This window comes from Schistocerca americana, chromosome 2, assembly GCF_021461395.2.
Source record: "Schistocerca americana isolate TAMUIC-IGC-003095 chromosome 2, iqSchAmer2.1, whole genome shotgun sequence".
Taxonomy (NCBI): domain Eukaryota; kingdom Metazoa; phylum Arthropoda; class Insecta; order Orthoptera; family Acrididae; genus Schistocerca; species Schistocerca americana.
Window position 1 is genome coordinate 747,317,501 of NC_060120.1, and position 14,817 is coordinate 747,332,317.

At 37.2% G+C, this 14,817-nt stretch overlaps 1 protein-coding gene across 1 annotated transcript in view; it reads right to left on the bottom strand.

The window, feature by feature from the left end:
* Positions 1 to 14,817, bottom strand: part of LOC124595898 (protein nessun dorma-like) — a 181,496-nt gene that overhangs the window by 165,856 nt on the left and 823 nt on the right. The window contains exon 2 of the mRNA XM_047134806.1: positions 12,303 to 12,595. Within this exon, the coding sequence (XP_046990762.1) occupies positions 12,303 to 12,533 (231 nt within the window). The 5' untranslated portion in view covers positions 12,534 to 12,595. The remainder of the gene's footprint in view (positions 1 to 12,302; positions 12,596 to 14,817) is intronic.

Below are 14,817 nucleotides of genomic sequence, written 5' to 3' on the forward strand. Positions count from 1 at the left end.
TTGGCACAGTGGACAGGCCTTGAAGAACTGAACACAGATCAATCGGGAAAACAGGAAGAAGCTGTGTGGAACTATGAAAAAAATAAGCAAAATATACAAACTAAGTAGTCCATGCGCAAGATAGGCAACATCAAGGATAATGTGGGCTCAGTAGCGCCGTGGTTAGCGTTAGCAGCTGCGGAGTGAAAGGTCCTTGGTTCAAGTCTTCACTCGCTTGAAAAGTTTAATTTTTTATTTTCAGACAATTATCAAAGTTCAGGTGCTCACACATAATCAACTTCGCTCTCCAAAATTCCAGGACATGTTCAGATTTGCTTGGACATATGCACGATTTGACAGTCTACACACGGAAAATTTTGATAACGTTAAAAACATATGTTTTGACAGAGCACAGGGAAAACTGTGCGACTGTGAAACTGTTGCATTCATTTGTTGCAGTTTATGTGACAAACTCTTATGTTTTCATCACTTTTTTGGGAGTGATTATGACATCCACAGAAAAACCTAAATCAGGCAAGGTAGAAGAATCTTTTCACCCATTCGCCAAGTGTACAAGTTAGGTCAGTCGACAACATATTCTTGTCATGTGACGCACATGCCGTCACCAGTGTCGTATAGAATATACCAGACGTGTTTTCCTGTGCAGGAATCGGTTGACCTATGACGTTGCGATCAAATGTTTTCGGTTCCCATTGGAGAGGCACGCCCTTTCGTCTACTAATCGCACGGTTTCCTTGGGACCATGGTGCTACTGAGCCCCCCATATCTTTGATGTTGCCTATCTTCCGAATGGACTACTCAGTTTATATATTTTGTTTATTTTTTTTTCATAGTTCCACACAACTTCTTCCTGTTTTCTCGATTGATCTGTGTTCAGTTTCTCAAGGCCTATCCACTGTGCCAACTTATAACTAAATCTGAGGGGGGTGCGATGGGGAGGTTCCCTTGTTAGTACTGTCCTCGTGTTCATTTCCCTGTACATGCTACTTCCTCCTTTCTGCTTTTCTTATTTGCTTAGTACTGGTTTTTCCATCCAAGCACTTAAAACTCATACAGCTGCTTCTACTTTGTCCAAAGACCTGTAATTTTCCTACAGGCAGTGTTTACTGCTCCCTTGGTGAAATATGCTTCTATATCCTTACATTTGTCCTCTAGACCTTCCTGCTTAGCCATTCTGTACTTCCTGTTGCACTCTCTCTCTCTTTTTTTTTTTTTTTTTTTTTTTTTTTTTTTTTTTTTTTTTTTTTTTTTTTTTTTTTTACACTTGTATTCCCTTTCAGCTGCTACATTTTTATACTTTCTTCTTTCATCAATTAAATTCAATGTATCCTGTGATAAATAAGGATTTCTGTTAGGCCGGGTCTTTTTGCCCATGTGAGCCTCTGCTGCCTCCACTATTTAATCTCTCCAAGCTACCCTCTTTTTTTTTGTACTCTATTCCTTTCCCCTGTTCTAGTCACTCGTTGCCTAACACTCCCTCTGTAACTCTCCACAACAACCTCTTGTGCTATGAACTTACTCAGGCCCCATTTCCTTGATTTGTTACCTTCTTTTCAGTTTCTTCAATTTTAATCTACAGTTTAGAACCAATAAATTGTGGTCAGAGTGCACATCTGGACCTGAAAATGTCTTACAATTTAAAATCTGATTCTGAAATCTCTGTCTTATCATTATATAATCAATCTGAAACCTACCAGTGTCTCCAGGTCTCTTCCATGTATATGATCTTCTTTCACAAGTCTTAAATGAAACAAGTTAAATTATGCTATGTACAAAATTCTATGAGGCAGCTTCCTCTTTCATTCCTTTCTCCCAGGGCATTTCATATGTGTCTTGGATATGATAATGAGTTCACTATCCTGTTCACTGTAGGTTACCCACATTCCTAATTTCTCATTCATTACTCCTAGCTTATCTGCATTTACAATCATGTACTCATCTGACAAAGTCTTGGTCCCCCTGCCACCTATTCACTAATTCTTCTATATCTAACTTCAACTAATCCATTTCCCTTTTTAGATTTCCTAACCCAACTGCTCGATTAAGAGAGACAACACTCCACACTCTGACACAGAGCCCCTGTTTTATTTTTCCTGATGACGACATCCTTCTGATTCCGGAGATCCAAATGGGGAACTATTTAACCTCCAGAATATTTTACCCAAGAGGATGCCATCATCTTCATTTAACCATACAGTAGAGCTGCACACCCTCGGCAAAAATAATGGCTGTAGTTTTCCCTTGCTTTCAACTGTGCGCAGTACGAACACAAGGCCATGTTGGTTGATGTTACGAAGCCAAATTAGTCTATCATCCAGATTGTTGCCCCTGCAACTACTGAAAAGGCTGCTGCCCTGCATCAGGAATCACATGCCTCTCAACAGATACCCATACAATGTGGTTGCACCGATGGTACAGGTACCTGTTGTCTTTGAGGCATACAAATGTCCCCACCATGGCAATGTCCGTGGTTCATGGGAGGAGGGGAGAGGGGTGTATAGAGGGGGGGAATTTTGTATCTACTCAATTAATTGCCTGTCCTTCCAGTGAGATCCTACTTTTTCAGTGCTTTAAATAGTAACTTGAATCAACCATACCAAATGCTTAAATTCTATGTCAATAAACGCTATTTATGCTTTCCTGTTTACTTCTAATCTTCTTTCCAAAATTTGATGTAGTGCCAATAATGCTTCTTCCATTTCCTTCCCTGCTCTGAAGTCAAACTAATCACTGGCTAATTTCCCATCTATTTTTTTTTCAGATCTAGAGTATGAAAAGAGCAATGGGAAAGTACATCTCAAAGGATCTGGCAGCAGTCTTCACTGACTTTAAGGAAGTCTATGATTTGGTCAACTGGAAAATATTGTTTGATATTTTGTTAGAATTTGGAGTGAAGTTTCAGTGGAAATTATCAAGCAAATTCTACTACATGCACTTTCAAAAGTAAAATTCATAGGACACCTCTCTGAAGAGTTTTTCATTAAAACTGCGATCTGACAGGGTGATGGACTTTCCTCAAGCGTATGTAAGAGATGATCATCTAACAATGGGAAGATGAATTAGCTAGGAAAGTTTTAATGAACAAAGTTCACTCTGGAGTTTCAAAGAGCAATGGTAAGAGTCAATTGCCTTGTATCCTGTGATGATCTGGCGATCCAGTCACGAAACAGACAGCTGTTTAACAGTTAAAGAGATTGGAGGAAGAAGCAGAGAAAACTGATCTCCAAGTTTCTTTTCAGAAAACAAAGTATGTGGGTGAATGAGAAGTCTTTGCCCTTTTTTTATATATCTGTAATAAGGTAAATGTAGCTAATTATACACAAGCATACTGTTTACCTAACTTACACAAGTTTTCCACATAGTCCTCACACCAGTACAAACATTTATCCCATTGCAGTACTAAATTTAAGATACTCCTGAGGTAGAATTCATCCAGTTGACTGTGGAATCCCCATCAGACTGCTGTCTTGGCGTCATCACTGCATTTAAATTGCTGTTCTACCAGGAACTTCTCCAGCTGACAAAAAACATGGAAATCACTAGTGAAGAGGTCTGGACAGTATGGCAGGTGGTCCCACTTCTCCCAGTGATATGACAGAAGCTTCTTTGAAATTCTGAATGCTACATGTTAACTCACACTGTAATGGCGGATAATCACATTGTCCACATCGAGAATCACTCGACACTTCGTTCTAATAGTATCCGCAGATGTGACAGTATGGAACAGTAACTGTTGGCACTGATGGATGCACCTAATGACATGAAAAGCAGCAGCAGTCCACGGTGATCCAAATATCGCCAGTAAAATGTGGTCCAGGAAACTCTCACCCTCCTCAGCATACATTTGCAAAATATTCAGTGAAGCAGTCATTTGCTTGCCATTCCTTATGTCATCCGACTGCTTTGACACCCATTGACATTAAAGCTTCTGGTATTCTATGGAACTGTGAATGATGTCGCAAATGCCAAGCTGCAGAAAAATGTTCTTGAGGTACACATGACAGTCCACTTTCACCATTGCGTGCACAATGGAAATTTTGTCAGTCAGCAACAATGCGGCCACCCCAAAAAACTTACTGATTGATAAAAAAACACCTGAACAGCATATGATCACCTGACGATAGAGTAAAGTGAAATAGAAAATGTGGACAGCATCAGATATATTGGTGAAACAGTGCAGACGAAATCTATTGGAAAAGAAGTGAACAACAGCAGAAAAGAGACTATGGATGCTGCTTTTCGCAGGGCAGATGTTCAATACAAGGCAAAGACAGTCTCCAGGAAAGCTAAACTCAGGCACTATAACACAGTGATTAAAACTCAATGTCCACAAGCAAGTGAATTCCTCAAAATGACAGGTAAAGATGGACTGAGCGAAGCAGTAAAGTTTGAGTGCAAGATCCTTTGAAAAATAATGTACTCGTGGTGTGAACTAAAGAATATCCTACAGAGGCCTGTTTATGAAACTATGGATACTGCTTCCCAACATATTTATTCCTTAATTAAATTTGTCATTAAAAATAAACTAAGACAAAACAAATGGCCCACCACAAAGCAATTATCTGAATGGGGCAGAAATTTGTACTTGTGACATACAAGCACGGACAAACAAATCATTAAAATTTCAGAGAAATTGGATGATTTATTCAAGACAAATAGTTTCAAAAATTGAGCATGTCAATAATGTGTTGGTCCACCTCTGACCTTTATGTGAGCAATTATTCAGCCTGGCAATGATCGACTGAGTTGTTGAACTCCTCCTGAGGAATACCGTGCAAAATTCTGTTCAATTGGTGTGTTAGAATGCCAAAATCTCAAGTTGTTGGAGGACCCAGCCCATCACGCTCCAAATGTACTCAATTGGGAAGAGATCCAGCGATCTTGATGGCCAAGGTAGAGTTTAGCAAGCAGAAACTCCTGCCACATAGAGGCGGGCATTCTCTTCCCGAAATGTAAGTCCAGGATGACTTGCCACTAAGGGTACCAAAAAGGGGTGTAGAACATCATATACATACCATTGTGATGAAAGGGTGCCATGGATGGCAATCAGAGGGGTCCTGATATGAAAAGAAATTGCACCTCGGACCATCATTTCTGGTTGTTGGGCCATATGGCGGGGGAGAGGTTGGTATCCACCACTGTCTGGGGCATCTCCAGACATCTTTGCTTGTCACTGGGGCTCAATTCAAAACGAGACTCACTGCTGAAGACAATTCTACTCCCGTCAACAAGATTCCAAGCTGAATATATGTCTGGAGATGCCCCAATCAGTGGTGGTATATCAAACTCACTGTTGCCCACAATATGGCCTGTATGGCGGTCGACAGGTCTGGGGTGCCATTTCATTTCATAGCATCCACAGAACGCTTACAGCACAGTGCTACCCTGATGATATTCTAAGCCCAGTTTCGATGCCCTTCATGGCAAGCCATCCTAAGCTTACATTCAGCCAGAGAATGCAGACAGCAAACAGCAAGGACAAACAAATCATTGGCCAGCAAGTCACTGGATCTTCCCCCAATTTATACTGCTCCTCTGCATACAGTGAGAGTTTCTATTGCTTGTCTTGATACTTACCAAACCCTACCTAGGCCAGCAAGGTTACTGGATCTCTCCCCAATTGAGAAAGTTTGGAGCATTATGGGCAAGGCCCTCCAAACCAGGTCGGGATTTTGATTATCAAATTCACCATTTGAATAGAATTTAGCTCAATACCTCCAAGAGGAAATCCAATGACTAATACTAAACTGAATAACTGCTCGCATAAAGCCCATGGATGGACCAACCATTACTGATTTGTTCAATTTGTGAAGCTCTCTCTCTCTTGAATAAACCATTCAATTGTTGTGAAATTGTAATAATTTGTATGTCCATACATGTACTTCACATATACCAACTTCCATCCCTTTCGGATAATTCTTCCTTGGTGTGGCATTTTTGTGTGTTAGACCGTGTATTTATTTTTCAAACCAACAACCCAGTTGATGGAACCAATACTGGAATTAAGAATAATCTTCACAAAGATTTAAAGTCCTTACTTTGGTCCATAAAGGTGTCCATTATTCAGGAACGTGAATTTTTAATAGTTTGTCATAAGCAAAAAAAGTTTAATTACTATTATAGATCAGTTTAAGAGGAGCCTAAAGGCATTATTGGCGGTTAGTTACTAGTACTCCACTGATTAATGTCTTAGTAGAAGCAACTAACCTGTATACATTACTAATAGTATGAAATAATGTAAGTATTAGTACAATGTGACTACCATAAAATTCAGTGCAGTAATACAATGACTGTAAATAAATGTTGTAAAATGATTTTTCTACCTGATGCATGGCTACAACGGCCCAAGACATACCATATATAGCTCAGTGTATTTAAGATTTGCATGTTTTGTCACCAATTATTTATCATCTTTTAAATGGAAGTATATTTAAGATTTGAGTTTTAAGACTTTAAGATTTGGCAATCCAGTGCAAGCTGCTGGAGAAGGTGGCCGTGTGAGTGTGAGTTTTCACTGTTTAAGTATATCTAAGATTTTTTGACGTATTCCACATCCACAAGGATCATTTCACTTGGGATCTGTGGAATCCTCAACATTTTAGATTTTGCTAAAATTTGGAATAGTTATAGTGGGTGCTGAGACTAAGGAAAATAACAAATATAATTTTTTTTATCTCTAACTGCTTCTGAAATACAACTATGCAAAGTTTCCAAAATCTGACAAAAAATGCATGAACAAATTTTTTTTTTAATACAAATTGAAGTTTTGGTTTGTTTTTCTTCCAAAAAGTACATAATTTAATATTTTCAAAATATTGTCATAAATACTTAGTACGATTGTAAGTCGCATGTCAAAAAATAAATATGGAATGATGATGGGTTCAATGTAAAAAAAAAAAAAAAAAAAAAAAAAAAAAAAAAAAAAAAAAAATTATTCCTAACTTCTTTTCACTAACATCTCAGTTTAGACCAAACCTACCTTCAACAAATAGGAATGTAATTAAAATAGGCAGAAAGTAACAAGACAACTATCAGAAATATAAAAATATCACCATCTTAAAATAAAACCAACCACCATATTCTGTAATTAAATTAGGTTGATTGCTTACTTTGATTTCATACAATTTATACCAATTACCTATTAATTGGTAAAACAAATATACTGAACATGGGACCTATAACTACAAATTTAAATAAGGTATGGAAAAAATTTAAGAGCTGATAACAGTTCTCGTCCATGATGCTTGGATCAGAACTATTTAAAATAAATAAATAAATAAAAAATACATATATGATGCTTGTTTTTGAGTAATAGAAACTTATATATAGCTAAATGTAGCACAATAGGTACTAACGATAATTTTTAGACAACTATCTCCAGAATATAAATTAAAACTAACCCAAGGAAAAATTAAGTTTTGAGTTGAAAGCAATTTCCCAAATAATTCATGGATTTTTACATATTGCAATTGGGTTTGGCTTACATCACTTTCAACAACAGTTTATGTTCTCCCAATTGGAGTAAACAGATTTACTTTTGTGAGAATGTGCACAACTGACACCCACAGAACATCCACATGTGTAGGAAAGGAGAATGACGTGGCTGGTCCACATAGATGAAGAAATTTTTATTTCATCAAGTTCATTTTTTTTAATGTAATGTACCCAAGCCACAAGTTTTTGTCATACACAGTGGTGACGTAGCCTGACATGTCTTCTTGTAACTTCAATTTTCTGCGTTAGTTTGATTATCCACACTTCTTCCAGCCGGCTTTTTAAGAACATTTCTGAAGCAGCATAATAATCTTGAGTGGAACAGGTAAAATCTGTTTTTGCAATGTTATCTATGGTCCACTCAAACAGCTCTCCTAGGGTTTGGATCTGGTTGTGGTATGGCCATTGCAAACTTGCACAAGCTGCCAGTCTCGTAACGGAACTCACTACTCCTTCGAAGGCCCTTTTCCATGGGCTATGGTTGGAAAGTGCTACTTGACTTTTATGTTGAAGTCTTCATCATGAAAGCACAGGTTCAGAAAGTTTGTCTTATTTTTGTATTGAGCAGCAGAAATAAAAACAGTAAAAGGTCAATCCATATGAAGTGGTCCAGTGATGGTTGCTTGACCATTTTTATATATTTTAGTTTTTTAAAAAAAAATGTGATTGCCATATATTTGAGAAGTTCAAAACAGTTACTTAAAATAATTTATCTTGCACCTTTACTGAATTGTGGCCATTTTTATTTATAGGCGCGCGATGATTTTTCATTCTGGAGACATTAGCAAAAACTGGAATATCTCTGCACTGGGTTAAGTTACAGCATTGCAATTGACATGATTGTTTTTAGAAAAGTGTCCTCTACACAAAATACCCTAACTTCAAAAATAACCAGTCAAAATGACCTCCAAATGAACAGCTGATACTGAAAATGCTTTTCCATCTACAAGTAAATTTAAGACTCCAGCTGTTAGTTTACCAACGCCACGCATTGGGACTATAATGCCAAAAGTAGGCCCAGATTCTCCGATAACAATTCTGCGACGTCCAAAACTGGGTGAAGTAGTTGTATCCATGAAGGGAAGTCCAGTGATGTTGAATGCTGCCAGAGAAGACAAACCAACTCTAAAACACACCAATGGCCAATGGAACAGTAATGTCCATCCTTCCTCAAAGAGGTCTACGAACTGCTCAGTTGCCCCAGCAAATGGATCCTGAAACTCAAGAAAACCTGAAAGTGATATGGGAAAATCTGAAAGATCTTATTGGACATATAGAAACTCCTAAACCTTGATTAGTCATTAAATGTGTTTTAAGAAATAAGATACTGTGTGAAAGAAAGGATACAGTTTAATACTATTGGAATTTTAATATTTTATTTTGTTAACTTGCATATAAAGTGCATTTTGCATGTTTTGCACATTAAACATAATCAGTAACATGCCGAATCAAAGATGACATCTTACTACAGAACAAATCTATAAATGCTTCACAAGTTTTCTGTATGATTTCCAGATTACAGAGGTCAACTGACACCCACTGGTGCAAAGGAATTCTAAATTAAATTTTCATCACGAATATCTCATAAAATTTTACATATTACGGTATCTCCTGGGAAATAGTCGCCATTTCCCAACTGATGATGGGTTACAAAGCACTTTTGCAATGCATTGTTTGTAACTGTTTAAGATGGCATTTGTTATTTTATTTAGTTTGGCATTTCTACCATTTATTTTATGTTTCAGTAATTTGTGCACACATGTAGGAAGTGCATGCTACTCTGTCCAGCGAATACACAATGTTTTGGTCTCAACTGAGCGAATTTAGAGAAACCTATTTTTATGTTAGGAAATTTGTCTTTAAAATGTTTGTAAGTTTTTTTAATTTTACATAGAAAAGGTATTTTTGATATTCTTGTTTTACTTCCATTTGGTTTTGTAACCATCACGCAATCTGTAATACCTGGAATTGCCCGTCTGACTTCATCGTTTTCATAAAATGAATGCACAGTTTTGACTGTTTCTACTGGTGAACATATCCCTGGTTATCAGTTTGGACCTTCCATAAACTCTTTTTAATAGCTTTTTCTTTCTTTTTTTTTGATTGCCAGACAATATAATTAGGAGCATTAAATTCACTCATTATTTTCCTGATACTCCTCGGGTAAACTTTTAGGAACCATTGAGTGTTTTTTTCCCCCCTACTTGAACAGTTAAAAAAAATTAGTTTTGAGATTTTAGAGAATAGGTTCATCAGTATCAGTTTCTTTATCTGGCGAAATAGTTTCAGCAGCAACAAAATGTTTGTTTCATCGACAAGGAGATTTTGTTTTGCTTTTGATTTGGCATAGTTCTTAGATGTTATTGTTTTCTTATCAACTGGGGACTCAAGAAGTTTTTAAAGTGATGTGTTAAGTTGCTGAGAATTCTTCAGGGTTGTGTGGCTGTGGTCCATGGAACTCTTCTATCCCTGAAGATGGACCACGGTCATACAACCCAGAAGAATTCTTGGCAGCTGATACATCTGGTCGTATGATGTGTTAAGTGTTTGAACAAATACTGAAGTTACAGAGTTAAGTCTAGGTCTTTGTCCGGGATGATTATCTCTAATGCAGAAGAATCTTATCTTCAGTATTTTTATCATTGATTGGCTCTGTATTTTTCAACTTGGTTACGTATTTCCTACATGTATCACAAATCATGGAGCCATTAGGTATTTGTGGAAATAACCCAGGCTTCCACACTGTGACATTTCTCTGTTTTCCTCCGTCTCTAATAAAATGATTTCATGTCCTCAATGGATTAAAGCTCTTACAGAACTGCGATTTTCACTACGTTTCATACTGATATAAAAAAACACTGAAATACACTCCTTCAATTTATAGTTTTACTTGCAAATGGACTACGAAAAAAATACCAGTGTCCACTAAAATATATTAAATAAAAAATTTTTCAAATTAGGGGTAATAACTGCTTTACACTAATACATGGCGCACTATAATGGCTTATGGAACACCAATGTAAAAAGTTTAATTATCCATCTTGGATTATCCCCTCAGCAAAGGCTCTACTCACTGAATGATTGTACACATAGTAAGTGCATGGCTGGACACAGACTGTGCTTTTTTCAATTAGTTCACAGCCTGTGTGCACATAGAGGAACCAACTTCCGCAGCTTGCATGCAGTGGTTCAAGTCTGTGGAAATTGAATGCACATTTTGATCTGCTTGGACCATAACTATTACATCTCTTATACTCTTTTTGTTCAATTTTTTTAACCAGTTAATAAGATATTAGTTTCAATGGCATAAAATTAAAGGACACAATCAACTTAATTTACTTACAGAATATCAATGGTAGGCAATGAAAACCATATAGTTCCATTTTGTTAAATTTCATAGGAGAAGCAAAAATGATTTCTTAAAAAGTAATATTAAGTTTACAAATAAAGTTGCTTCATGTGTAACTATATAGTAGAGGCCTAGGTATTTACAGATTAGACAAATCTCTCTTTGACAGCAGAGTTATTGATTTCTGGAATAACAAGGCTTTCACAGACAGACTGAGTCGTTAGATTTTAATTGCGCACCACTGACATGCTGATTGGTTTTGTTTTAAGATGATGACATTTTGATATTTTTAGTCACCTTTCTGTATATCTGAATTAAATTCCTGTTTGTTAAAGGTGAGTTTGGTCGAAATGGGACTATCAGTGGGGGGGGGGGGGGAGTTAGGAATAATATTTTTAACATCGAGGCCATCACCATCCCATATTTATATTTTGGCATATAATTTACAACAGTACTAAGCATTTATGGAAACATTTTGAAAATTTTAATTACATACTTTTTGGGAAAAGTTTCATCAAAATTTCAATTAGTAATTTGAAAAAATTTTTACTTTAGAACCCATGTTGTTTTGCTTATCATTGGAAAGAGCATAAAAATGGTGTAAAATAACACCTTTCCTAGTTCCCAGCTCTCTAGCTCAATTAGCATACCTCCTAGAACGAAGTCCATTCATGCTTCTTTGGCCAGGTTTCGAAAATTTTACATAGCCGTACTACAAATCGGTTTGAAAATAAAGGAAAAAATAAATAAATTTGGTATTTTTCTTCGTCTCAGCACCCACTGTCAGTACACCAAATTTAGCAAAATCTGAAACGATGAGGTAAAGTGGGTGTGTTGATTTGACATAGAATAGACCATAATCATATTTGTTTTTCTTTGTAAATATTTACTATATACTCCCGACACGTTCTACATCCTGTGAGATATCTCACTATGCATGTAATGGAACGAAAAGTGCGTCTAATCTTATCATTATAAGTTATACTGGCATAATGAATGGCTGATAAAGTCAATGTGGAAACGACTGAAGTGGATTTTTCATGTACTGTACAACAGGTCTCATGTAGGCCTATTCGATAAATAGTCCAAGAAAGTAAACAAGGTCATCAAAAGAACTGGGTGCAATCAAGAAGGCATCAAGTTCACGGCACAGGTCAACAACTCTAATGGTTGCAAAAGCAAAACGATCGCTGGTTACAGGAGGGAAGGCTGGCGAAAGAATCCAAAGCCTTTAGGCTGCATAAAGCTACCAAAAATTCTTTATTTTTAAGTAGCATAAATTGTGAAACGCATCAGCAGAGCCTTTAAATAATAGTCCAGTAATTTGGTGTTGTGTTTCTCGTTAAAATGTACGCCGGTGATAAAAGCAAGTATATTCTCTTATACTGTTATAAACACTAGGAAGAATATAATTTGTTACTCCAACAGTGTTACGACAGGAAGAAAAGGCTACACTTACCACGACGAAAACTACAGTAGGAAAACCAATACTGTACTTCTCGCAAGTTTTGCGGCATATCTTCCAAATGGCACTCCATCCGTTTCCTTCAATCAATAGCTGCAAGTAACTACCCCAAACAGAACGAATTCTAGGTCCGGGCAAACTTTCTTTATCAATGCATAAAATTGTTTGGTATTCAATAAGACGCTCATTTAAAGTTTTTTCAAAAGTGTACACATCTGAAGCCATCGTCGTTCGTTATTCTCTCCGTTTTTGACGGTAGACTATTGGTAAAAGTCACTCAAATGAATGTGTAGAGGTGGCACAAAATAACGTAACTGATAGAAATAACCGGTTACTGAGAAGTAACGGTTACTGCGATAACCGTTCCTCTGATTCTGGCAGTTATTTCAATAACTGTTTAGTGTCAACAATGCCTCGCGCCATCTGTTGACCGAAGATCGTACTGCGCATTTGGAAGGCGTTCTATAGACCATGGGAATAACTGTGAGACTGCGCGCCATCTGTTGATAAGAACTGTGTACTATTTCGTGGGCCTTCGTTACTTTTAGAATAAACAATTAAATAAAGTTAATGTCCGAGCCGTGGCTGATAGGAGCTGCAGTACAGGCATTAACAAGTACGGTCGTTCCCTTAAGCCACCGCCTTACGTGTTAATTTAGCTTGGACGGGTAGTACAAGGAAAGTTACTAAGGAATTCGAGCGACTATGGAAATAACTGTCAGAGCCGGTATTCTCCTCTGGCAGTTATCGTTATTGGCTCGTAGTTCTAGTTCTCTGGTAGTTATCGGGCTACCACCACAGATAACCTGGAAGCTGGTAACGGAATAACTGTGTGTCTAGACGTTCCTGACTCGGTGACTCCAGTTAAAGGTCGTAGTTCCAGGTGATATTTCCAGAGAGGATAGTAACTGGAGCGAACAAATATTTTCGTACTGCTACGGAAATAGCCGCTGGCCATCGCGAATGACAAATAACATGTCAGAAAGTATAACATAATACAGTGGAATATAATAATTATTATCCTCATCATTTGTCAGGAGATTGTCAAAATACGTGAATATATCATAGTAACTGCTAATATTTACAGAATTGGTACACTGACAGAATAAAACACAGTTACGTACTTTTAATAAATTTATCGTACACAGAATACCCGATCTTGACTGTTGCAACCAAGTGCTGTCAAAACTGAAATATAGCAGAATTTTTACCTGAGCTGGTCTATCAGTCTCTGTTACGATATTCATCTACAGAGTAGAAGGAGGGGTCACTGGAAGCGTCTGATTCCACCCGTCTGCTTCGACGTAAAGGTGTTGTGGTGTGTGAATGTCATTACGGCACGGTGTTTATGAGTTGGTTTGTGTGTGTGTGTGTGTGGGGGGGGGGGGGGGCTGTCGATCTAGGTTGCAGTGCCGGAATTTGCTGGTGGTAATTAATTTTTTTTTTTTCTACCTGTGATGTTTTGTGTATTTATGAAGTATTGAATGTGATTTAATTTATGTAGGGATGATTGATTTGTGGACTTTTGGGATTGTGGTTTTATTTTTCGCAGTTGTAGGTGTTGGTTTTTTGGCATCAGTAGCTGTGGTGGACCTATATAGGTCACCGGATAATGACCGATTCCCATTTTCATAATTGTGTGTGTTGATGTTTTAGTATCGTCATCTGAGGTTGACCTATGTAGGTCAAGGGAAATGTCTGATTCCAATTTTCGTACTTTTAGTTATGGGTATTGGTGTTTTGGTATGGTCACCTATAGTTGACCTATATTGTTCAAGGGAAGTGTCCGATTCCTGCAGATTTTTGTTGGTGTAGCAGAATGCTGTATTTTTTTTCTTTTTGTTCTTCATTTTGTGTTTTGGGATCATGGTGTGTTTTTTTTACTAGCTTGTCCTCACCCTAAAACCCCCAACTTCCCGCAGTTGTCCCATTGGTTTGATTGTATTTTTGGTGGGAAATGTTATTGTATTATTTATACGTATCTTCGTGTTTGTTGCCATGTGTATGTAGTGACGTCATAGACACACTTAAAATAGACATTTCCGGCATATTGATGATGGGTGGAATCAGACACTTATGTATCAAATAGTCATTCAAACACACTGTAAACCGTGCCTTATCTGAAACCAAGTTTTTAATGGTTGCTGACTTGCTGGCAGCTTATTGAAAATGCATGTTCCTGAATATTAGACCCCTTTTGGACCAAGGTAACTAATTTTAGGTCTTTATGTAGATTGCTGTTCCCATTTCTAGTACTGATATTGTGTATTAAGCTATTGGTTGGAAATACTTGTAACAAATTTCATTAAGGAATAAATATACTAGGAAGCAGTGGTTAGAATACAAAGTTCCTTGAACAGGTTCCTACATGATGTTCTTGAATTGATACCACAAACGATTTTTATTACACGCTTTTACATGCGAAAAACTTTTGCTACGTTTGATGAGTTACCACAGAATATGTTCCCTTATGAAATAATAGAATGAAAAAATGTGGTATGCCCTTCCC